This window comes from Natator depressus, chromosome 23 (genome assembly GCF_965152275.1).
Source record: "Natator depressus isolate rNatDep1 chromosome 23, rNatDep2.hap1, whole genome shotgun sequence".
NCBI classification, from domain to species: domain Eukaryota; kingdom Metazoa; phylum Chordata; order Testudines; family Cheloniidae; genus Natator; species Natator depressus.
In genome coordinates this window covers 3,111,861-3,136,830 of record NC_134256.1, presented here as the reverse complement: position 1 = coordinate 3,136,830, position 24,970 = coordinate 3,111,861, and the positions used below count along the sequence as shown (strand labels likewise).

The window sequence follows — 24,970 nt, the reverse complement described above, 5'->3', positions numbered from 1 at the left end:
GTCCAGTTCCTTCCTGACCCCTCTGACCGCTGATGGCCTGAAGCATGAGATTTCTCTGTCTCTCTCTCTGTCAGGCCTTGTCTGTGTTATGGAAAAAGGTGCATTTAGACCGAGCACATGCTTAATCTTTATGGGATGTGTGTAACATTAAGCCAGGGCATAAGTTTTCGCATCAGCGGCAAGCCCCGTAAAACCAAATACTGTGTCCAGTGCTGGTGCTCACAACTCAAGGAGAATGTTGATAAATTGGAGAGGGGTCAGAGAAGAGCCACAAAAATGATTAAAGGATTAGAAAACCTGCCTTGAAGTGACAAACTCAGAACAATCTCTTTAGCTTAACAAAGAGAAGGTGAAAGGGTAAGTGGATCCAAGCTATCAGTACCTCCATGGGGAACAAACATTTAATACTGGGCTCTTCGGTCTAGCAGAGGAAGGTCTAACACGATCCAATGGCTGGAATTTGAAGCTAGACAAATTCAGACTGGAAACAAGGTGTAAATTTTTCACAGAGAGGATAGTTAACACTTGGAACAATCTACCAAGGGCTGTCCACCGCTGGCACTTTTTAAATCAAAACTGGGAGGGAGGATAAACTGTAATGGGCTTAATCCGCAGCGAGGGAGATTGAGGTGAGATATCAGGACAAACTTTCCAACGCTCCGCGGAGTGAAGCTCTGGAACAGAGTCCCAGGGAGGTTGTGGGATCCCCATCAGTGGAGGGTTTTAAGGACAGGTTGGACTTGCTCCTGTCTCTGGACCGGGGACTGGACTAGACGACCGCCCAAGGTCCCTTCCAGCCCGACACGTCTTGGATTCTGCGTGCTTGGAAAACACAGCGCTCTGTAAGAGCTAATAAACTGACGTCACCCTAGGCAGAGCCAGCATAAAGCCTAGTTGTTAGATACATTCCAGGGGCTTTGAAGGATTTAGGAGGTAAAAACGGGCTGGCGTAGCTATTTCAATATCACAGCCCACTTTGGATACTCAATCCTGGAATGAGTGGCTCTACTCCAGAATAGTTACTCCACCCGCAAAGTCAAACGATACCAGACTAGCTTCGGCTACAATAGCTCTGCCCGTCAATGCCAAGTGTGGTCTATGCTTCCACTGGGTCACGTGTGCAGGGGTGTGAAAAATTGAGTGCCTGGCCCAGACACAGCTAGGTGGCTGGAAGAATTCTTCTGTTGACCCAGCGACCACCACCCAGATTAACTACAGCAGCAGAAAAACTGCTTCTAGCTACGCATAAAACATCTCCCCTGCAGGAGCTGGAGTGCCCCTGGTGTAGACAGGGCCAAAGTAGGGCACAATGCTACCAGTGAGTCCTGGATACAGAGATCGGGAGCATCTCTTCTCCCAACACAAGAACAAAGGAAGCATTTGAGGAAACTGAAAAGGTAGCAAAGTCAGAACTCCGGAGAGGGAAGCACGCACTGTGTGGGGGACAGCATGCAGGGCTCGATCAGGCACGCATGGCCTAGTGGGTAGACCGCTGGGCTGGACCTCAGGAGCCAGGGGTTCCAGGCCCAGCTCTGCCACTGGCCTGGTGCATGACCTCGGGCAAGCCACTTCCCCTTTCTGTGCCTCAGTTTTCCTGTCTGTAAAATGGGGATAAAATGCTGCTTACCTCCTTTGTGCAGCACTTTGAGCGCTATGGATGGGATGTGCTATGTAAGAACCGGGTATTATTAGAGATGGACTATGGACAGAGGACTGGACTCGCTGCATCACCGCCAAACGCCCTGCCCTCCACATGAACACCGGACACGCTGTATAGTTCAAGCAGCGGCTTTAATCTCATCCCCCATCACTGGTCAAGAACATACACGATACAGAGAGCGGGATCCAGCAAAAGCAAAGACTGGTGGGGAGAAAGAACACACAGACACAGAACCGTATAAAGTTGAACGACAGCTCACACAAAACTCACAACATAGCTTAAAACCCACATGCACTGGATGAGAGTGATGTGGTATCTGGGTCTTTAGACACAGAGCCAGCTGGGGAAATGAAGAGACAACGCTTACATAGAAAAAGCCATTTCCCTTCTGCCGAGTTTCTTCAGCCAGCCTCTTCAGTGTGGTGTTCGAGAAGAATGAGCCAGGGACCAGGTTGCTTTCGGGAGCTAATCTGGGAGGAGCCTCGCGAACAAAAGTGTCCCTCATCCAATGGATCAAAACCCATCTGTGGGGCTGGGCATCGGTCTGTCCATTCCAAGAATGCCAGGTTTGAGGCCTGATCCATGCAGCAATGTTTGTAACAGTAGAACTAGGTCATTTGCGGGGTGACGGGTTTGTTTGTTTTTTTACACTGATAGCAAGACAGTACAACCGCTAGTGTGGACAGTTAGACTGGTCTAAAGGTGCCTTATATTGGTACAGCCTATTCCCCTTCCCAGAGGGGAATAAAGCACCTTTGTGACAATATAACTGCATGCCCACAGATGGGATTGTACAACTTTAACTAGAAAGACACAAAGAGGCAGTGTGATCTAGTGCACAGAGGACTTGGTGAACCTGGGTTCTACTCCCAATTTGGCCACGGGCCTGTTGGGTGACCGTGGCCAACTCATTGTGCATCTGTTTCCCCATCTGTAAAATGGGGACAATGAGACTGACCTCCGTGGTTATCTCCTGCTGCACAGAGCCAGGTGTTGACGTGCTACAACTTGCGTGTTACACAAGCCCTTTAGTAATAAGTGCGGAGGCCTAGAGGGCTCAATCCTGGTCCACTTGCGAGCTGGGAAAAGTATTATTGACTCTTAACAGTCAGGTCCCTCAGTCCTTCGCACTGGGGCAAGTGAACTAAAAATCCAACCCTACTTCCTAGGGAGGCTACTGATTCTAGGCCCCCCCACTCCCCAAGACACATCCAGAACCTCATTATCCCACCCCCACCTCCTGGTACTGAGATCACATTGATGTCAGCTAAGGTGCTCAGAGCTTGAGAATTAACCCCCCGCCCCCTAAAAACAGAGAGCCCCAATCTCCCCTTACATTTTGGCCTGTGTTTTCATTTACAAGACGTATGAGAATGTAAAGGAGAAAACAGCAGCCTCGTTGAAGGAGGAGGATTTTGTTTAGAATTAGATCCTTTCTCCCCGCACCTTTCCAAACCACAAATGGAATGGGGGGGGGGGGGTTAAGTCTTACTAATAAACCATCTGTAACTCATGCAGCCAGTTTCGAAATCAAGTCCCAGGTCTGCCTAGGGCAGCTCTTCCAAAATTACCCCCCGCTTCCCCCCCCCCGGCAAACAGAAGCAATTTCACACAGCACAGCACCCAGCGGTCCCATCTCCATCACGTTAGACAAAAAGATCAGAGCTAGTTGGGAATTTGACAAACCGGTTCCCCCCCCCCGGAAAAAAACCCACATCAATTTGTCAGAGCCAAAGCTACTTGTGAACAGGGCCGCTTTGGCTGACTTGCTCAATTCAAAACATTGGGGGGCGGTTGGGGGTTTAAAAACCGGTGAAACGTCCTATTTTAACAAGGAAAGTTTCCAGTTTTGTCATCAAAACAACTTTTGGTTTTGAAATGAATAAATTCAGACGACAAAACGATCAAAATCTAACAACGCAACTGAAATTATTTTCAGCCGTTCCGCTCGTAAAAGGCCGAGGTGGGAGTTTTCAGCTCAAATTTGGAGCAGGCAAATTTGTTGATCTCTAAAAACGTTACGGGATGGGAAAACTGCTTCTCACACAGCTCCAAGAGACCCCACTGACACCCAGGGCCGAGGATAGCACGAACAAGGCTTTACAGCCAATCAGCGGGCACCGAGGAAGAAAACCGACTCCTCAGGGAAAGGAATGAAGATGGTCCCACCCTGCAGTACTGGCTGAGCTGCTAAGAAGCCAAGATTGGTCCTTATGGACACAGATGCATCTTGGACCCTATGCACAGGTACAAGAGATGCGCGGTTCGTACACCAGACAGGGCACAGGCGCAGTCCCTCCCTCTCCATGTCTGACCCAAATCAGACAGCTCCAAACACACCTTGACTCTTTCCAACCTCTCGCCCCCGCCACTGAGATCTAAAAGGTCTCACTCTTTGGCCTCTCTTCCCTCTTCTTCCTCACTCTGTCACTCCCTCTGCTCATAACAGACCCCACCCCCATTCTTTCCACCAGCCTCATCTCTCATCTGCTCCTCCTGTGAATTCCTCCCCCGCCCTGCCTGTTTCAATCCACCTACTCTGCACCGGAGCTCTTGCCCTGTCTTGGCCGATAGATCCTAAACGCTAGCAGAGGCTCAGATTTTCAAGAGCACTCACCGACCCTCGGCCTTACGGCTGCAGGAGACCAGGGCTGCACGGCGCTCGTGAAAATCCATCCACCTCATTTAGGTGCTTAGATGGGGCCGGATTCTTTTTAGCTGTTCCCAAGTACTAAATCCAGCTGGAGTTGGGCGGCGCTCAGTGCTGCTCAAGATAAAAGCAAACAGGCCCAGGGCGTTTGAAAGGCAGCTAAAACCCAGCTGGAAATGCAACAGGTGCTGTGCAGCTCCCCACTGACCCGAATTGCTTGGTTATGCGAACAGCATCTGTGGACTCCAGCAGGACCCCTTGCATGGGTAGGGATGACGCTCCCGCTTCGAAAGCAAACGACAAGTGGCTCGACAGGGCAAAGGATACAGCGAGCAGAGAAATCCTGCCGACAGTCCATCCCAGCTGCGACTGCAAAGAGCAGCAGGTGCCGAAATACCATTTTTTTTATTTTAACGTAATCAAAATAACTCGATATAAACTGACTGAGCTAAGAAACACAGAAGAAAACGAACAAGGGGGGGGGGGAATAAACGGATTAGATCAAGGCTCTGGTGAACTTTGGCTACCGGTTCCAAGTAGCGGGAGCTTTATACTGAGCGTTGCCAGAAACCGCAGCTTTTGGATAAACAGTCGGAACTAGCTGGGAATGGAGAGATTGAGTCACTGCCAAACTTCTTCCCACAGCGGCAGAGCAGGACGCGAGTCTTTTACGGAGAGGTTTGCTGCCACGATGGGTAACGGCTCACGCTGCAGGGGATGCCGGCCCGGCCCCGTCAGTTCTTATAGTGTCCACTGTTGATGACGATGTCGTCGTATTCCTCCTGAAAAACGGGAGAGCTTCACTGATGACCGTAGAGGTATGGCGGATCGAAGGGGGCGTGGGCGTGTTTAGAGACTGTTATGCAGCAGGTGGGGAGGGCCAGATTAAAACAACTACACACACACACAAAGTCGGCTGTTGCTGCCAATGCCCCGTGTTCAGGTTTCTTCCCTTCTTGTATTAGGCTCACAGATCCTAAGGCCAGAAGGGACGACTGTGATCAAGTCTGACTTCCTGTAAAACGCAGGCCCTGGAGCCGCCCTGAATTAATTGCTGTTTGAACAACAGCAGATGGGGGGGCAGGGGGGGAGACACGGACCTCCAATTTTGATTTAAAAACATTGTCAGTGATGGAGAATCCATCACAGCTCTAGGCAAATTAAGGACTAATTACTCTGTTAAAAATTTGCCCTTCTCTCCTGAATATCCTGAAGCTAGACAAGTCTGAATGCTTCAATTTCCAACCGCTGGATCATCTACTGTCAAATTTCTTATACCCACATAGCAGTGCTTAATTTGTGCTAGGGCCGAGTCCTGGCACCTTTAGGCTTGGCAATTCATAGCACCGGCATTTCGGGGCTTGCCAGGTCAGTCATGAATGTTAAAAAAAAAATCGCACCTCTTTTACTACAAATTAAGCACTGCGATGTACGTACTTACAAACCGATACAATCACCCCTTAACCTGGTCTGTGTTAATCCAACTAGACCAGAGACTCGAGGAACTCAATCCCTTCGAAAAGAGAATCCCCTGCTGGTGAAAGACCCCTTTGGTCTGCACTGCTACCAATCACAATGCCAGCTTCCCCACCCACTGTGTTTTAGAGGGACCCACTCTAAGCAGGGGGGGTTCAGTCTCTGTGGGTCCCGTTTGATCTTCAGCGTCCACTAGGCTTACCCAGGAGGGGGCTGGTTAGTGGCAGAGCGAACTAGGAACCAGGCTGAGACCTGCCAATTCGTTCCACATGGGGGATGCTACATGGCTAGAGAATGGGAATGGCTTTCCAGTACTGCTGTCTAGGCCTCAAGTCCCCCGTCACTCCTACAGGTGGAGGGGTTGCTCTAGGACAGAGATGAGCCACACTTGCAAGGGGTGAAGCTTGGCCTGGTGTTAATTCAGCACTCCCACCCCACTCACGTCGCTGCTCTCAGCCAGGCTCTCCTCCGAATCCCAGTCAGGCTCCTCCGAGCCGAACTCCCGGAGCAGCTGCAAGACCTTTTGGTTGGGCCTGTGTACGGCGCTATAGATGGGGGTGTAACCGACGTACATCCGGGCCCTCGGGTCCGCTCCGGCACGCAGCAGACACTCCACCACTTCCGGGCTCTGCGACTCCACTGCCAAGTGGAGGGGACTCCGGCCACAGCTCAGCTCCTGCCAGCGGTGGACAGACAAGTCAGTGAGGCTGCCATGGAGTACTCGGTAAAAGCCTTCCGATCTCTTCCCACCCCTCCCCGTAGACGATCCACCCCAGCGCCCAGTACTAACTGCCTTGTTGAGATCGGCTCCGGCACCCACAAGAAGCTTGACCACTTCAAGGTCCTTCCGCAGGACAGCCACGTGCAGCGGCGTGTAACCTATGGAAACCAAGAGCAGACAATTTTGGTCAACCCTACAAGTTGATTTCCGTCTCCCTCAGGCCACCTAGCAACCTATTGGTGGACCAGCTGGCTGCTGTCATGGCAGCACGAGAGGATTGTTTGCCCTGCTGGGAGGAAGGAACCAAGACTAGAGGGATCTTTTATGGAGCAGTCTCATTGATTTCTTCGCTCCAGTCATGTCCAGCAGCAGGCAGTTCCACAGGTTAACTATAGGCTATACAACAGACTATGTATCCATCCAGCACGCTGCCTTTTGGTTTTTGTCACCCCCAAAGTGGCAGGCCTCTCTCTCTCAGTTAAGCCACTTCTGCACTTGGGGAAAACGGGCATGGAAGTTATTTTGGTGATGGCCAAATTCTGGTGTTTTCTTGGGTATGTTAGAGAAGCCTCAGGACTGCTCTAACTTACGTTTGGCCCTCCACAGGCTCGGAGGGAGCGGAGCATAGCTAGAGCTCAGCATGCTCTGGCCACGGGAGCTGGGCTGGTGCCAGGCTGTTATGCCAGCTCCATATTGGCTGGGGAAGGGAAGGAGGGTGAGAATTCTCATGACAAAGGTCCCACGTGTAACAGGCCCAGTGTATTTCCCAGGTGGGTGATGAGAGTCTCCATACCATCATAATTGGTGCAGTCCAACTGAGCGCAGGCATCATTCCCCTCGCAGGGCCTGTGCCCGCTCAGCGATGTCAGGAGCCACCGTGCGCAGTCCTGGCAGCCCTCCCGGCATGCCAGGTGCAGCGCGGTGTGGCCAGCTTTCTCCTGCACGCAGAGCCCCGCCCCGGCTGCCATCAGCTTGCGGACAAAGTTGGAGGCGCCGAGAATGACTGCGATGTGCAGTGCCGTCTGGAGAAGGGCAGCGAGAGAGAGGGGGGGTGAGAAAGCTCAAGGTAGATCTCCCCTAAAAGGGGCCTGGCCTACCGTCATCAACAGCACTAGAGATCACTTCTTTCAGTGGTTTTCACCCCAACTTCTCCCAAACAGCTTTGCACCCTATAATCCAGGAACAGTGCTGAAATGCAGCCACCTCTGGGCAGGAGGGCAGCAGCCAATTGCACAAGAGGGTCAGGAATTTTAGCCAAGGACGCCAGGGTAAATCCACTATTCTCACAAAAGCTGCCTGTAATACTCGGGCACAGTAGTGGACAAGGTTATATCCTCCCTGTGCACGAGGAGCTGCACGGAAGTCAGTTTATCTGCCTGGGATGAGCGAAGACCCCAGGATGAGTGCAGATCAGCTTATGTCCTGAAACAAAGCCTTCCCTGACCCCGTATCTGCTTTGGTCCATTGCTGTCAAACCCCCACACTTGCTCCCCATCCCCCTGCCACAAAAGGGGCAGATGTGTTTTGATGTCAGCCCCTGTTAACACTTATTTTGCAGTAGCATCTCCATCAGGTTGGGACTCTATCCTGCTAGGTACAGTACAAACACAAAGCTAGGAACAGTCCCTGCCCCAAAGAGATTGTTGTGCTCTGTAACACTCTTCCCTGCTCCCACAAGTCATTTATGATGCTGAGGGGTTTTTTAACATGGGGTTGGGTTTCATTTTCTAACCAGCACCCCAAGCATTCCATAAAGGAGGTGGCAACATGCAGGGATCAGACTGGGAGCCTGAGTTCTGCCCCCCGACTTGCTGTGCAATCTTCAGGCAAGCCAATTTGCCCCCTCGTGCCTCAGTTTCCCCACTGGAAAATGGAGGATGATACAGACAGAAAATGCTCCAGTCTCGGCCCAACCTGGCCCAGGTCGTTCTGCAGATCCACGTATTCCGTCCCAGCCGTGTACTGCAAGATAGAATCCAGAAAGGCCTCATGTTCGTGAATCACAGCCAGGTGGAGAGCTCTGGGGAGAGAAGAACAGATACCACTCCCAGCAGAATGAAAAAGCGGTACCGCGCAACTGGCTGAAAATACTGCACCTGAAAGGGAAGCAAAGCGATCAGCGAGCAGAGGAATTGATTTAGCCAGCCAAGAGAGAGAGCACGTACCAAGGAGCTGGGGATATAGCAGGGAGGCCATAGGGCAAATCTTGGTAGGAGCGGGGACAATGGAAAAAGCTCCCAGTGGTGACCGAGTTGCAGATGCCGTCTAAAGCGTCCCGGGACCGAGAGGCCAGGGATTGAGGGCCAGGGTCAGTGGAGACAGCACTGAAATAGCAGGGGGGAGTCTATGGTTTAGGGCTGAAGCACATCAACAAAGCTGCGTGTCCGAAGTCCGAAACTAGAGCAGGGAGCTGGCCGTGGGCCAGGACCGAAGCGCACCGGGGGGGGGCCAACGACTCGGACCCCCCCGCCCCCGCAATGCTGCGCTTTCACGGCCCATCGAGCCGGGCTGGAGCCCAGCGGCTCTCCCGGAGTTGGCTTCCCCCTAACGTCGCCCCCAGGCCGGGGACCACGAGGCCCCAGCCAGGGCCGTTCCCGGGAGAGGGCCCCCGGCATCCGAGAAGGGGGCCGCCGCGAGAGGGGGCCTGGCCGGTGTGGGGACGGCCCCGAAGCCGGGGGGCGGCCCCCGGGGGGGGCTTCACACCCCCCAAGCCCGGAGGGGGAGGGGGGACAAAGCGGGCGCCCGGACACTTACGTATCCCCGTCCTCGGTCACGAAGCCCAGGACGTGGCGCAGCCAGGCCCCGGGGGCCACCGCGGGCGCCTCCCCGGCCCCGGCCCCGGCCCCGGCCGCGGGGTCCCCGAGCCGCACGGCCTCCACGCCCCGGGCGAGCGCCCCCAGCTCCGGCCCCGCGGCCGCCCCCCAGCCGGCTTCCTCCTCGCCCAGGGCAGAGTCCAGGCGCTCGGAGGCCGACCCGCAGGCCTCGGGGGGGCCGGCGGCCGGGGCCGGGCCCGGGGGGGCGGGCGGCGGGGGCTTCTCCGGCGGGGCCCCCAGGCCGTCCTGGATCTGGCCGAGCTGCCCCTCGCTCAGCGAGCCCAGGCCGCTGTCGCACCAGTCCTCGCCCGCCTCCGGCCGCTTGGCCTCCCCGAGCGCGGCCGGCGGCTGCGGCGCCGCCATGGCTCCCGGACCCGCCCTAACCCTGCGGCTCGCGGGGCGCCGCCGCCATGCCCGGCCCGGCGCCGCTGGCTCAGCCTGCGCCCAGGCAGGGGATTTCGGGGCCCGGGGAATTCCCCGCGCCCCAGCCAATCCCCGCCGGGCGACTGGGGGCCGCGGGGCGCGCTGGGAGTTGTGGTCCTGGGCCGCGGGGCGCGCTGGGAGCTGTAGTCCTGTGGCGCGGGGCACGCTGGGACAAGGGGCGGGGCGCGCTGGGAGCTGTAGTCCTGGGCCGCGGGGCGCGCTGGGAAAAGGGGGCGAGGCGCGGGGCCCGCTGGGAGTTTGTCGTCCTGGGCGCGGGGCCCCCTGGGAAAAGGGGGCGGGGGCGCGCGGGGCCCGCTGGGAGCTGTAGTTCTGTCGCGGCGGGCGGACCCGTTCCCGAGCCGCTGGCGGAGCCGGGCAGCCCCGCGCCGGGATCTATGGCCGAGCGGGACGGTAGGAAGCGGGGACACCCCCCCCCGCTTCCCGCGTCACTGGGGTCCCCCCATCCTGGGGTTCCTCCTCCCGAGTTACGGGCCTCCCCTCCGCACCCCTGAGTCACCCGGGGTCCCCCCCCTTCCGTGTGGGGCTCCTCCCCTTGTGCCCCACGGTCCTACCCCCCCCGCCCGGGGATGACTCCCCCCCCCCGTCACAGGCACCCCCCTTGCCCTCCTGTCCCCCCTGAGTCACTGGGGTCCCCCCTTTCCTGGGGGGCTCCTTCCCCCTGCCCCCCAAGTCACCAGCGTCCCCCTGCCCCCCAAGTGTCCATCCCCCCGTGCCCCCCAAGTCACCAGTGTCCATCCCCCCCGTGCCCCCTGACCCAGCGGGGTCCCCTTTCCACCCAGGCTTCGGAAAGCAACTTGGATTTCTTCCTTTCTGTGTCACAGCGGCTGGTGCCGGAGGAAATGAGGCAGAGAGGGGCTTGGACTCTCCTGTGAGTATTGGGGGGTGCGGTGTGTGGAAGCCCTTTTAGGTAAGAAGCCAGGGTTCCCCTTTGTGGCGAGGCCCAGCAAGCTCAGAGCGGGGCATGTAGTTGTTCTGAGCTAACCCATTGCAACCAAGGGACAAGGGGAAACCCCATCAGGTCCTAGCTGACCCTTTCCCTCCCTGTCCCCCAATTGCACTCATCCCCTGCAGTCTATTCCCCAGGGCTCAGCCCCGTGTGGCTTTTATATCCTGCAGCAGTGACACTGGACCACGGTGAGAGTCTCACCCAACAGTTCTGCAAATTGTCCCTTCTGTGTCTGGCGTGAAAGTCCTTAGAGAGACGGCGTTTGGTCCTGATCTCCAAACCCTTCTCTGGTGATGAACCACCAAAGCACGCTCTCTCTTGGAGCCGGGAATAGAACCCAGGAGTCCTGACCCCCCCCCCCCAACTCCCTGCTCTAACTTGCTCGGCCCCACTCCCCTCCCAAAGCTGGGAATAGAACCCAGGTGTCCTGATCCCCCAAGCTCCTACTCCAATCATTTAGACCCCTCTTCCCTCCCACAGCTGGGACTAGAACCCAGGAGTCCTGACTCTCCTTGGTTCCAATTCCCCAGACAATTCTACCCCAGACTGAGATGCTTCTAACAGTAGCCACTAAACGTAGAAAACAGTTCTGTGTTCACACTGGCTTACTTCACCGACAGATCTTTTTATATTTTGTTCTTCAGGACTCTGATTCTGACTCCGAAAACGGTGGTGCCTCTGGAGAGTCTGAAAGTAGGTGGCTCGTGCGTTATTGCAGGGGCGGGATGGGGCGCATGGGAAGGCCAAGCTGCCTGGGCTTTCTTTTGTCATACCGAGGGGATGGACTGGGCGTAGTCAGCTAGAGAGAGCCTGTGAGAGCCAGCTGGGTCTATTAATCTACAGCTCTTCCTTCCTCTTGGGAGTGCGTTGGGTGAATGCACTTAGGCCATCTTTTTCTGTCCGGGGTTCGAGGCAAAACCTGGTCTTTGGTGGGAATTGGGATTGAATAATCTGTGTCGTTTGTGCTTGTCGGGCCCCTAAACGCCTCATGGTTTCTAACATATCTGTCCTCATAACTCCCTGGGAGGCAGGGCAGCGCCATTATCCCCAGTGTACAGATGGGGAAACTGAGGCTTGGAGCTTGCCAGTCTGGCGACACCACCGCCACAAAAGACGGTAACTAAACTGACAGGCGTGCTCTTCTGCTGGCTTCGCTCCATTGGCACTGCGGGGTCTGCTGGCACAGCTGGCTCACCTAGTGGGCGTGAACACTCCTAGTCCACAGACCTATGTGGGGAGAACTTTGCAGCGTACGCCGGGCCTGGGTGACTTGTCCAGCATTGCACAAGGAGTCAGTTGCAGAGCTATGACTTGAACCCTAACCGCTGAGCCCTCCTTCCCTCTTACGTAGCATCTTCAAGGCGCTTTCCAAACATCAACTAATCTTCACAATAATCCCCCTCTGTGAGATTGGGAAATGGGAATAAATAGGTTCCTGAGGGGGAAACTGAAGCACAGGGAGGGGCACTACTTTGCCCAAGGCTGCTCAGCAAATCCATGGAGGAGCTGGGATTAGAACCCAGGAGTCCTGGCCCCCGGCCCCTCCTGCACTAACCACTAACCCCCATTCCCTTTCCAGAGCTGGGAACAGAACCCAGGAGTCCTGACTCCCAGCCTCCTGTTCTAACCCACTAGACCCTGCTTCTCGCCTACAGTTGGGAACAGAATCCAGGAGTCCTGTCTCCCAGCCCCCTGCTCTAACCACTAAACCCCACTCCCCACCCAAAGCCAGTGATAGAACCCAGGAGTTCTGGCTTCCAGCCCCTTGCTGCTCTGGCCACTAGTCCCCCACTCTCTTCCCAGAGCTGGGAACAGAACCCAGGAGTCCTGGCTCCTAGGGGTCCACAGCGGCTAACGTTGTTTGTTCTCTCCCTTTCAGTGGATTTCCTGCGAAACCTCCTGTCCCGGACGCTGGGCCTGGGCAGCGAGAAGCCGGAGAAGGTGCTGGATGAGCTGACGCTGGACGGAGTGAGCCGCTTCATGCAGAGCGAGAAGTGTAAGCTGACTCTCCCTTCTTGGGAGGAAGCTTCCCTGAGACCAAGCCAGGGAGCCAACCCTCGTTCTGATCCCCCAAACGGGAAGGGGAAGGTGCTTGGGGGTGACTGCCTGGGAGAGACCGAGGGCCAGAGTGGGAGGCATGGAGCCGACCATGGATATGGCAAGGACTCCATGTTGGTGTAATTTACAAGCTGCGGGACAAGTCTGACTTACACATTCCTACGTGTATCGGTTCTCCTTCCGTGCTGCTGGGAGAGATCAAGCCTCCGTGGGCCTGATTCGCAGTTACTCCCTCTCGGCACTTGGGACAGGATTGGTGGAGGTGTCTTTAAACCTCCCTTGCGCTGCTCGTATTCTGGTCCTAGCATAAGTTAGAGCTGCCTCAGGGCTGCTCTGCTGAGTCTCTGCTTCCCATGGCCCCTGTGAAGTAGAGAATTGCCATATTGCAGTGTGCTCTGGCCGGGCTGGTCCCCCATGCTGGGAGCGGGGCCTTGATGTGAGCTCCATGTTAGCTGGGGAGGCCCCTAGGGACGCTCTTAGAGGGCTGTCCCTCTCCGGAGCTGCACAGAGGGGCCTGCTTGTAACTGCAGATCAGGACCTGGTCCAGCAGAGGTCAGGAGTGCGGGGAGCACCCCGGTTTTGATCTAGTTCTTAGATGGACTAGCTCTGACGAGAGCCTGGAGGTTTGCAAATTGGGCCACGTGGCTGCCGTGATGTCTGCCGACGCCGCCCCCTCCCCCCCGAAGCGCCGAGAGCGTGGGGCTGTTTTCCGGGTAGCTTTCCAGAGTCAGGTTTGACGCCTCCCTCTGTTACCTTGCAGGCAGGAACGTCGTCTGCATAGTGGGTGCTGGGATCTCGACCTGTGAGTACAGCAGCGGGCGCGGTGGCGGTAGATCAATCACGTTGAAAAGAAACCAGCACATAGCAATAAACGGAGGGGTTCTGATTCGACTCAGTTCTGCCTAGTGTTTCTATAGCACTTTCCATCCCAAAGCTGTCTACAAGCCACTGCTGAAATACAGCCACCTCTGGGGTGGAACGCGGCAGCTGTTTGTACAGGGATCGCTCACCCTTCCACGGCAATGCAGACGACGCTTGAGGTTGGCAGCTGTTTGTACTGGTCCCTCCTCCAGTGCCGAGACCCAGCCAGTTCTGGGTTTGGGGCACAGTAGCTGTTTATGCTGGGATCACGCATCTAGCACCGAGTTGGAGCGGAGCGTGACAGCTGCACAGCAGTTAGGAGAGGAAGCGAAGATGAACCCTGTATCTGATTGAAACTGCAGGAGGGTGGTAGGGAGGCAGGATGGAATGGGGCTGGCTGGAATTTGACCGGAACGCTGTGTCTAATGCCAGGGTGTTACTGGGCAGAAGGGAGGGAAAGGTGCTGTGGGACCTTGAACGATCAGGAACGTTCAGGACTTTCATTTAAGTCTTGTTTGAAAGACAGCACCTCTGGCATCACAGCGCCCCCTGTTGGGCCGTGGCAGAGCAGTCAGTGGGGTTCTGTTGCACATCCAGACTTGCACATCGGCCGAGTTTCATAACCAAAGCACCTGGCTCCTGGGCACTAAGACCCAGCACTGAGGTGTGTGGCCAGGAGCTTTATGATGGGCCTATGCCAGGTGGGCATCCACCTAGCACTGGTCAGACTCGCAGAAGGCCTGTCTGCACCTGGAGTGGGCTCCCTGTAAATCCTGGGATGGATTCTGTGGGGAGTTGGGGGACTTTGGCTCTTCCCATGTCCTGGTGAAGAATCCAGAATCCCTAGAACCTAATAGCTGTGTCCACTGCTGATCTAAACTATGCTGGTGGCACCCCAGAAAATGAGTGTTACTAGAAAACTGCTCCCCTGCTAGGCTGAGGGACAAGGAGGTGACGAGCCCCTGGCTAGAGGGCTGCCTCCCCTCCGCATTGAGGCATCCCTTCTCCATCTCATCCCATTGACCGACACCGCTTGGCATTTGGGTGGGTTTTCTAACAGGCTCCCCTTGTGTCCCTCAGCTGCGGGGATCCCGGACTTCCGGTCACCCGGCACGGGGCTCTACGCCAATCTGCAGAGCTACAACCTGCCGTACCCTGAAGCCATCTTCGAAATCAACTACTTCAAGGTAGCACCCAGGGTTCCTCCTACCTTGGAGATCTCATTCCATAATGATTGATCATTGCCCGGTGGGCCACCTAAACAGTCCCTTTGATGCGTCTCACACGCACACCCACCCACGTCCTAAAGAATTCCCCTCCATCGTCAGCACTTGCAGATGCGTCGTATTCTTGTTTGATCCCTGAGCGAGGACGGATTGAGGTTAAAAACACGACTGGGACTCCCCAAACTGCTCGTGTTTCTAGTCTCTTTAGGGGAAACTGTCCCAGTTCAAACTCCTGAAGATCTCGGGGATACAAACTCGCACCCGCTGCCTCCCATCTCTAGCCAACTGGCCAAACCAAACCCCTGTCTCTCTAAGACACAGGCAGCCTGGCGCAAGGGAGGGCCAAGCACCAGTAGCCCCCCGCTAGAGCCGATGGGAGCTCAGCACCGGGCCATAACGCGAGGATGGGGGCGTCCGGAGCGCCAGTGATGGGGAGCTGCCCTCGTTTTGCACAGAGGTGGGCATGGAGTTCAAATACTGGGGCACAGGGAGAATTGGGGGTGGCCAAAGAACTCCCCTACCCACGCTTGAGGGCCTGATCCTGAGACCAGTTTGCCAAACCCCAAAACTGGGGGGACCGATCAGTGAGGCATCATCTTGGGGGACACACAGGATTTGTTCTTAATTGGTAAACCAAACTTAACCCCACCCCCAAAACGTTTGTCTATTTGCCTCCACACAGCAACACCCGGAGCCGTTCTTCGCCCTTGCCAGGGAGCTGTATCCAGGCCAGTTTAAGGTACATCCAGCCTGAGCTGTCGGATGCTCTTTGCTTTCTACAGCATCTTAATACAGAGGCGTTGTGTAGCGCTGTGACCCAGAGACTGAGCGCCAGAGCTCCTGGGTTTATTCCTTGTTCCAGGAAAGGGACGGGGTCTGGTGGCTAGAGCAAGGGACTGGGAGCCGGGACTCCTGGGCTCTCCGATCCTGGCACTGGGATGGCAGGGTATTGGGGAATAGATGTGACGCTATCGTGGATTAGACGAAAACGCCCAGCTGTCTTGGTATCCGTGCACAGCCAGACACGCACCTCGCTCCAGATCACAGTGCTACCCGCCCCTGGGTTGCGTTGGACCAGATCATAGAATATCAGGGTTGGAAGGGACCTCAGGAGGTCATCTAGTCCAACCCCCTGCTCAAAGCAGGACCAATCCCCAGTTTTTGCCCCAGATCCCTAAATGGCCCCCTCAAGGATTGAACTCACAACCCTGGGTTTAGCAGGCCAGTGCTCAAACCACTGAGCTATCCCTCCCCACTTAGATCCACGGATCCTAGCCTGGCATAGCCATCAGACAGCTGGACCCAGCTGGTCTGGTATCCCCTCTCTCTTTCCCCATTGGGTCACACCAACTAGCCAGTCTAAAGATGTCTGGCCTCCAGCCGCTGCCCCTCTGTAAGGTGTAGAACCCCCCCTTTAATGAACCTTCCCGGGCAGTCCTAAACTGGGGTATGGGGGGTAGATTTCCTCCTCCCCTCGCAAGCTGGGGATCAGCTGGTGTAAATAAAAGGCAGGGACAGCTGCTTTTGATCTACAAGGGAATCCTCAAACGTTCCCCTGCTCCGTTTCAGCCCACCGTGTGCCACTATTTCATCCGGCTGCTGAAGGAGAAGGGTTTGCTGCTGCGCTGTTACACGCAGGTGGGTGACCCCTGGAAGGCCCAGCGAGGTGTGGTGGGGGGCAAGGGGGTGGGCTTATTACACTTAACAGGCTGGGGCTCCCAGCCCATGGGAGGGAGCATGGCCCCTCTTCATTCCAGCAACGCCCTGCCTCCCGACCAAGGGACAGCCCTCCCCATGCTCTAGGAGCCTTCCTGCTACTCTCCAGCCCAGCTGAGCTACTTGCTGACTTCCTGCTCTCCAGCTGATCAGTCCCAGGTGAGGTTGGGCCCCGCCCCCTTTAAAGGGCCAGCCACACTGTGATTTGGGGCAGAGGGGGATCTACGTGGGGCATTCAGGGGCGTCAGCTCAGCCTGGGGGCAGTTCAGGCCTGCTCAGTTTCGCTACCTGGGTCTCGGCCCCTACCCAGCCCCGCGGCTTTACAAGGGGCAGGTGGGCATGTCTGTACCTTGCAGAACATTGACACGTTGGAGCGGGTGGCCGGCTTGGACCAGGAAGATCTGGTGGAAGCCCACGGCACCTTCTTCACCTCTCATTGTCTCGGCTCCTCTTGCAAGAAGCAGTACACCCTGGACTGGATGAAAGGTACCTCTTCCCTCGGCTTGCCTTAGCTACCTCCATCAATGGCCACACCGTTCAGAGTCCCCGTGGGGCCCCAGTCCGTCACCGATCGAGATGGGCATGTAATCCATGAGGCCCGGTTAATCCCCGTCTGTTCCAGGTGCTCCCACCCCTCCAGTAAGAGAAGGGGCATGTTCCCTTGGGTCTCTGCACAAAGTTGGGACCTCAGGAATTGCCAGCCTGGATCAGACCAGAGGCCCGTCTAGCTTGGTATTCCGTCTCTGACGGTGGCCCAAAGCTGCAGAGGAAGGTCCAGATGTGGTGTGATCTGCTGTCGCGTTGGCTAGTTTCCTGATCTCTTGAGTGTTAGGAATCTGCTCAAAGCTTTTAGATCTCTTCCAAAATCCATTAGAATTGCTAATGTTCATAACTTACAATTGGTTCCCATCAGAGCAGTCTGTTCCCGCCTCCTCCAAAGCTGAGCTGAGAATCCGGCCGCCGACTTTCATTCCTTTTCCCTCTTTCAGAAAAGATTTTCTCGACTGTCACCCCCAAGTGCGACAAATGTCAGAGTCTGGTGAAGCCAGGTGAGTGTCTAGTTCTCGCCCGCTGGTGATTCGTTCCTGGGGGATGAATCTAACCTGGTCTACCTTAGGAACGTACGTTGGTCTAGCTTCCTCTCTCAGGGGCGTGAAAAATCCACACCCCTGAGCAACATAGCTATACTGACCTAACCCCTGGTGTAGACAGCGCTGGGATGACGGAAGAATTCTTCCGTTGATTTAGCTACCACCTCTCAGGGAGGTGGATTACCTGTGCCAATGGGAGAACCCCTCCCATCAGCGTAAGTTGTGTCCACACTGAAATGGTGTAACTGCACCACTGTAACGCTTTGAGTGTAGACGTATCCTTAAGAATTGGAGCATGGATCTCTCCTCATGTCTGTCTTTGTGTATGTCTCTGCTTCAGCAGTGTAGTCTGGAAGAGCAGCTTAGCAGAAACTGGTAATAACAACGCTCTTCTCTTCTGATCTTCCTTCGGCTCCAGAGAGCTCGGAGGGTTTAGCAAATCTGAATTAAGCCTCACGGCTCCCCTGAAAAGCAGTGAGGAGCATTCGGTCTCCACCTCTGAAAATGCAGCCATCTCTAGGGCAGAGCGCAACAACTGTTTAACAGCGGGCATCAACAGTTGAGGACAGGAAGTGAAGAATCCTGTATCCAAATGAAATGGTGGCGGTGGGAGGGCAGGGAGAGGAAGGTGATTTTTAGGGAGGTGGAATGAAATTCCCCTGAGTCTTGTATGTTTCCAGGGCCCTTTTTTCCAAAAGTGATTTACAAACATAGGTGCGGAGCATGGCTGAAATGCAGCCACCCCTGGAACGGAGGGCAGCCGCTGTTGAAAACCGCCCACAGTACAGTGACGGGAAAGCCAGTTTTGGCTAAGGAAGCTAGAGTAATCGCCTGCTCTTGGGATCAATTCCCCAGGGACGGTATTTTAATTATTTGTGTAGGGGTCACACCTGGGGTCCTCGGTCCATGCCTGCGGCTCCTTTGCGCTAGGCGCTGTACATTTTTGTTGCTATTAGATGTATTATGATAACGCCTTGGGGTCCTAGGCCGTGGACTCGTCAGGGACTGTACAAGCACAGAGCAAACACATGGTCCTTGCCCCAAAGAGCTATATTCACATAGAGCAGAGAGGAGCTGGGAGGTTTCTAAGGGGTGTCTGAAGTCTGTGGGGCCACATCCCCAACTGGCGTGAGCTGATGTCGCTCCATGGGAATCAGTGGGGCCAGACCCCTGACTGGTGTAAATCAGCCGGAGCGCTGCTGACTTCACTGGAGTGTTGCTGACCCACCCTAGCTGAGGATCTGGCCCCGGGAGGCTGCCGGCCTGCCGTTGCTCGTACCCAGCGCCTTGGCTTCTCCTCGGCCCTTCGGGGAGCTGCCCGCCCAGGGAAGGGCACGGCCAAGGTGTTGAGTGTGACAGCTTCTCTTTTCCCTAGATATTGTGTTCTTTGGGGAGAGCTTGCCCCCCCGCTTCTTCACACTCATGCAGTCGGTAAGTGCCCCAGCCAGATGCGCTCTCAGCGTCGGCTTCCCAATAAACACCTGCCCCACCCCCATGTCCTGAAGCAGCGGGTATCTGTCTTCGATGCAGGCGGGATACCAGGATAGATGGGCCTGTTGCTCTGAGCTGGGACAGTGGCAGGGCGGGATCCTGGGTTGGTCAGTTGGTCTGATTGGGGACGGGGCAGATATATGGGGCTGGATGGGCCCCTTGGTCTAATTTGGGTGGGTGGGTGGGGGGAATACAGGGCTGGGTGGGCCCATTGGTCTGACAGGGCGAATACAGGGCCGGGGGGGCCCATTGGACTGACATGAGGGGGACACACCGGGGGGGCCCATAGGTCCGATCGTCGGGGCAGTAGTGGCAGGGCGGGGGGGATTACCAGCTCCATGGTGGCGGCTGGCAGCACGGCACTAACCCCCTGCCCCCCACCATGTGATCCCTGCAGGATTTCCAGAAGGTGGATCTGCTCATCATCATGGGCACGTCGCTGCAGGTGCAGCCCTTCGCCTCCCTCGTCAGCAGGTGGGTGGTGCTCCGGGGCTGCCCGCAAGGCCCCTGGCTGTGGGTTGCCGCCTCCTGACCTCCCCTCTCCTTGTCTGACGCAGGGTGCCCACAAACACCCCAAGGCTGCTGATTAACAAGGAGAAGACAGGGCAGGTGAGGCCTTTCTCGGTGCTCGGGAGCTGTGGGGATGGACTGCTCGAGCGGGTACCGACTGGCAGGCTCCCGCGCCAGCCAGGACGATGCCGGCCTGCCGTGCTTGGCTGCATCCGGCCAGGGGAAGGGGGTGGAATTAGCACTGTTGTGGGTGGGAGGGAGGCAGTTGTGATTCCCCCCTGCCTTTTTTTCCCCCACCCATGCCCCAAAATCTTGGGCGTCCACCTAGCAAGCCCCAGGAGTGGAGTGGGGCGGGACATGATTCAGGGTTTCTCCAGGGGGCTCGTATGATCTCCCGATGGACCCCAGGAGCCCCCCACCCCCTTGCCCCCCCTTCCCCGCAGCCGCCTGGGAACCTGTTTGTCCTCACCAGCGGTCTGTCTTGTCTGCAGAGCGATCCCTTCATGTCCCTTATGGGCCTCAGCACCGGCATGGACTTCGACTCAGAAAAGGCCTACAGGCAAGTTCCTTGGGGACGAGGGGCCAGCGCACGGCCCACCCTGAGAGAGGGGTGACGGTCAGGGATGGCCCATTCCATTGCTGGGGGGCAGGCTAGGTCTGCCCGGCTCCTGGGATGGAGGGACAGGAAATGGACTAATGTTTAGAGCAGGGGATGGGGGACCAGGACGCCTGGGTTTTCTTCCCAGCTCTGGGCGGGGAGTGGGGTCTAGTTCTGTCCCTGGTTCGGGGGGTGGGGGGGATTGGCTAGTGTTTAGAACCGGGTATGGTGAGAGTTAGACCTTTTGGCTTCCTGCCCTGGCTTTGCCACTGAGTTGCTGAGATCTTGAGCAAGTCGCCGAACCTCTACGTGCTTCAGTTTCCCCTCTGTAAAACAGGGCCAGCGATCCTTCACAAGGGGGGAAATTGCAGATGCTGAGAGAGCCCTTTCAGATCCGTAGCTGATAGGTGCTAGAGATGGGCACTGGGCTCTTCCGCCTCCAGGGCAGGTCATCTGGGGGTGAAGTGAGATTCTCCCTGATCACAAAGCAATTGCATTAACACCTGCTTGTTGCCTTCTTCCCCTGCGGGGCTCTCCCTCCCTGCCCCAGGGATGTGGCATGGCTCGGGGAGTGCGACCAAGGCTGCACAGCACTGGCCGAGCTGCTGGGATGGAAGGTATTTACTCCTCTCCCGTGTATTCCTGCCTCCCTGCACCTACGCACCATCCCAAAGTCCCATGCAAGCTCTTCTTAAGAGTCCCGGGCGTCAAGTTCGGGTGTCCTGGCCAGAATCCGAGCTCTGGTGACCCCATTCGCGTGGAGCTGCCTTTGCTCTGGGCCTGCGTAAGAACTTGCCACGTTGCGCCCCAGAAGACGCTGTGTTTCAGCGCTGGGTGAGCAATTCACAGACACACAGTTGCCCTGCCCCTCCCCAGAGGTGGCTGCATTTCATAGGGGGAGTATGCGATCCCTATACAAACAGCTGCCCTGCTCTGCTCCACCTCCATGTTGGAGCAGGGACCCCTGTGTAAACAGCTGCCCTGCCCCAGAGGTGGCTGCATGCCAGTGCTGGATGAAGGATCCCTGTACAAACAGCTGCCACGCCCCACCCCATAGGTGGCTGCGTCTCCGCGCCGGGTGAGGGGTCTCCGTACACATGGTACGGCAGAGCGAGCTGAGATCCTGGAGGAGGAAAGCGCCTCTCTCAAGGCAAAGGTGGTAGAAAAGGTGCCACCAGAGATCTTTGCTTTAGCCCCCTTCCCAGGGCAGCCAACTTCTCCCCAGCTCTGCCTCTTGCTCACCAGCCCCACTGCCTTGTGGTTTTGTGCAGAACGAGCTGGAGGCGCTGGTGAAGAAGGAGCACTCTGCCATCGATGCCAAATCGGGGCAGGCCGGCGAAGCCGGGGCAAGCCCCTCCCTTCCCCCGGCTGGGGCCACAGCAAGCCCCTCCTCTGCCCCAGCGAAGCCAGGGTCATCGCCCGAGAAGGAAAGCGACGCCGGAAACAAGGCGGAATGATGGAGCCCGGCCGGGGCTGGCGAGGGCCGTTCATTGGAGTGGATTTGAACTCGCCCCTGCCTGGACAGTCTTCCCCGACGAGGGGCGAGAGCCGTCTCTGATCTAAAGAGGGCTGGGAGCTAGGGTCACCCCAAGTTTGCAGCTTGGGGTGGGGGAGGTCTGAGGGTTGAGATTCAGGGGAGTTTGACTCTGGAACCACCTATCCCGGGTGAGCTGGGGCTTCTTTGAGTCATTTCGCGCTGACCGCATGTTTCGTTATTTCCCCACCGAGCTAAACTAACTGAAATTCAGGGCTCAAGGAGAGCACCGCAAGATAGAATTGCATTTCCTTTCTAATTTGTTTCCCCAGCTGGGATTCAGTTTCCCTCAGAGACCCATCTCGCTAATTAATACCAGGCCCAAGACTTTCCGACAAGCGTCGCCAAGTCCGTTAGGTGCATTGGGGCTGAAAACCGAATACTGGCACCTTACGCAGTCTCCCCCCCACCCCAGCTTGGTGTTTACTTTGGATTAGTTATTGCAGTGTATTAAGTATCACTTGACTATTAAATTTTAGCATCTTGGAGGTAGGCTTGTGTTGGCTTTTGGGTCTCTCTCCCTCTGAAATGAATTCCCGTTTATAAAGGGAAATCGAATTTCGTACAGAGCTGTAGATGGTCCTGGTGCTGCGGAGGTATTGGCCCATATTCTGTCGGTCTGGTGTAAATCCAGAGTGACTCTCTTGACTTCAAAGGATCCCCGTATAAACAACGGTCCTGCCCCAGAGGTGGCTGCATTTCAGTGCTGAGTGAGGGATCCTTGTATAAAGAGTTGTCACAATCTACCCTGGGGTGGTGTCATCTCCGTGCATCCTAGAGGGGACGGGGGGGCCAGTGTTAAGCAGTGGCTTACGAATGAGACCTGGGTTCAATTCCCATCTCTGCTGTGGACTTCCTGTGTGGCTGTGGCCACAGGAAGTGGCCCTGAGCTGCTCCCTGCCTGTTTCCCCATCTGTGAAAGGGGGATGGTAAAGCTGCCCTGCCTCACAGGAAGGATAAGTCCGTTAAAGAGAGTGAGGCGGGTTGAGATCTGGTAATGACAAGCGGTAGAGAAGAAATAGAAGCGCCAGTGTGACTGGGAGCGGATTTAGCCGAGATCAGAATCCGAGTTTCCTTCCCCTTGTGGCACTCGTCCCGCTGGCAGCAGTGCGGACAGGCTGCAGGATCAGGGCCCGAGTCAGAGGTTACACGCTGGCAGGCGAGACCATGGCCCTCTGTGCTTGGCGTGTGTCACTTTAGGAGGGCAGCTCTGTATTTCTATCCCCATTCCACAGATGGGGAAATTGAGGCACGCAGAGAGCGGGAGGAGTGACTGGCCCCAGGCCAAAGAGAGATTCAGTGGCACGCTTAAGATGAGAACCCAGAAGTCTCAGCTCCCACCCTCCCCTGCTGTAACCACTAAACCCCACTCTCCTCCCAGAACTGGGGCAAGCGCCAGCTGCCCTGCCTCTCCTCCGCCCAGGGTGCCAATGCTGGAGCAGGCCGGGCGAGCTCCTGTCAGAGGCGGTAGGTCCAGGCGAGCGGCCGGATTACGAAACCTCTTTGACTCCAAGACCGGAACAGACGCAAACCAAACAGCCTCCTGGCTCGGCCCGCAGGGAGGGGCTGGGGGCTGTGGCGTCCCTTCCCAGCCACGCAGGGACAGAGTGGGCGTCAAAACGGCTCCAGTGCCCCTGGCTGAGCTGTGGAGGGAGGGAGCAGGTACGTGCTGGGCCGGGGACCAACCTGAGCTGCAGAAGGGAAGTAAAGCTGTTATCGGCAGATAGGGGCTAGTGGTTAGAACCGGGGACGGGGCGGGAGGCAAGACCCCTGGGTTCTGCCCCTGGCTCTGGGAGGGTGATGGGGGTCAGGACCCCTGGGTTCCCTGCCTGGTTCTGGGAGGGCGATGGGGGTCAGGACTGCTGGGTTCTTCCCCTGGCTTTGGGAGTGGGGATGAGGTCTATGGGTTGGAGCAGGGCTGGAGCTGGGAGCCAGGACTCCTGGGTTCTGCCCCCAGCTCTGGGAGGTTGGGGGGGGGGGGGGCGGCTATGGGTTGGAGCAGACCTCAGACACTCCAAGTCTAGCTGGCCGTGGTATTAGCCGTCTGGCTTCTGTGAGCATCTGCAGTGGTCAGACCAGGGCAGGGGAGCTCTGCTTTACTTCTGAGCCACCCCTTCCTGCTGCTTGGAAGGAAGACCCCACCCCACTGCACCCCCAGCCCCACTTACTGCCTCGGCCTCACCCAGCGAGCCGATCTCACCCTGCGTCGGCTGCTGCACAGATGGCTGCCCCTAAGACAGGCCGAATTCCCTGCTGCGGGGCAGCTGTGATTTGCAGCTCTGCCTTTCCCTGGCTGTCCCCGGTGCCCAGCTTTGCCCCCTGCCTGGGTAACCGAGCGATTCCCCCTGGTGGAGGTGACGGGGAAGGACCACTCCCCCCTGCTGGGATAGTCCTAGGAGTGGGCGGGGGGGGGAGCGGTTCCCGCTCTTCACCCACGGCCCGGCCCGCGGCCGGAGGCCCGTGGCATTTTTAGCTGGGGACGCAAAGCGGCTACGTGCTTTCCTGTCGCAGGCCGAGGGTGGGAGGAGACGGAAAGTTACAGAGATGCTGAGCGAGGGGAGAACGCGCAGGAGCACTGGGGGCTGGGGGGGGAGGGTTTGGATCAGCTGGGCCAAAGAGCCCAGTGTGGGCAGACAGCCGGGATACCAGGCTAGATGGGCCCATGGCTCTGATGTGGGGCGGGGGGAAGGGCAGCGATGGAAGGTCTGGGGGAATTGCGCCAGGAGCTCCTTCCTTCCCCGCCACCCCCAGTCCTCCATCCCGCGCAGGCCCCCGCTCTCGAGCGCAAGAACCAGCACGCCCCGGGCCGGCCCCCACCTGAGCTTCGCTGCGTAGATCTGAGCTCAGATAAAGGAGGCGCGGGAGGAAATGCGAAACGTGCACCCTGCGCGGGCCTCTTGGGCTGGGCCCCTTCTCCCAGCATCCCTGCAGGGCTGTGCACCTGTCGGTACGGCCCCGGGCTCCCTCCCGCGCCCCCCACCCCCAGGCCTGCCGGTGCCCCTCACTCCCGACCCGCAGCCCCCTGCCAGCCCAGTCCCGGGCTCCTGCCCCCCACAGCCTTGCCGGTGCCCCTCAGTCCCGACCCGCAGCCCCCTGCCAGCCCAGCCCCGGGCTCCCGCCCCCCACAGCCTTGCCGGTGCCCCTCACTCCCGACCCACAGCCCCCTGCCAGCCCA

At 57.1% G+C, this 24,970-nt stretch overlaps 2 protein-coding genes across 2 annotated transcripts; one reads left to right on the top strand and one right to left on the bottom strand.

Moving 5' to 3' along the window:
* Nucleotides 1-3,154: 3,154 nt before the first annotated feature.
* Nucleotides 3,155-9,683, bottom strand: NFKBIB (NFKB inhibitor beta). Its single transcript, XM_074937943.1, has 6 exons — nt 9,262-9,683; nt 8,422-8,527; nt 7,301-7,529; nt 6,577-6,665; nt 6,229-6,462; nt 3,155-5,092 (listed from the first exon to the last, which is right to left on the bottom strand). The coding sequence occupies exons 1-6, from the start codon at nt 9,681-9,683 to the stop codon at nt 5,045-5,047; spliced, it is 1,128 nt and encodes a 375-aa protein (XP_074794044.1). The 3' UTR covers nt 3,155-5,044.
* A 349-nt stretch (nt 9,684-10,032) lies between these two features.
* On the top strand, nt 10,033-22,281 carry SIRT2 (sirtuin 2). The gene is made up of 16 exons (XM_074937855.1): nt 10,033-10,154; nt 10,586-10,632; nt 11,355-11,403; nt 12,590-12,706; nt 13,529-13,570; nt 14,710-14,816; nt 15,538-15,594; nt 16,425-16,493; nt 16,928-17,057; nt 17,561-17,620; nt 19,038-19,093; nt 19,551-19,627; nt 19,711-19,762; nt 20,155-20,222; nt 20,812-20,878; nt 21,533-22,281. Exons 1-16 carry the CDS (start codon nt 10,139-10,141, stop codon nt 21,716-21,718), a joined length of 1,200 nt encoding a protein of 399 aa, XP_074793956.1. The 5' UTR covers nt 10,033-10,138; the 3' UTR covers nt 21,719-22,281.
* Nucleotides 22,282-24,970: the final 2,689 nt, after the last annotated feature.

Coding starts and splice junctions, on each gene's coding strand:
- NFKBIB (XM_074937943.1), bottom strand. CDS start 9,683: ATGGCGGCGCCGCAGCCGCCGGCCGCGCTCGGGGAGGCCAAGCGGCCG. Junction 7,530..8,421: donor TGCAGAACGACCTGGGCCAG/GTTGGGCCGAGA, acceptor GCCCTTCTCCAG/ACGGCACTGCACATCGCAGT. Junction 5,093..6,228: donor GCCTGGCTGAGAGCAGCGAC/GTGAGTGGGGTG, acceptor CCCGTTTTTCAG/GAGGAATACGACGACATCGT.
- SIRT2 (XM_074937855.1), top strand. Junction 16,494..16,927: donor TGCTGCGCTGTTACACGCAG/GTGGGTGACCCC, acceptor TGTACCTTGCAG/AACATTGACACGTTGGAGCG. Junction 19,628..19,710: donor TTCGCCTCCCTCGTCAGCAG/GTGGGTGGTGCT, acceptor TGTCTGACGCAG/GGTGCCCACAAACACCCCAA.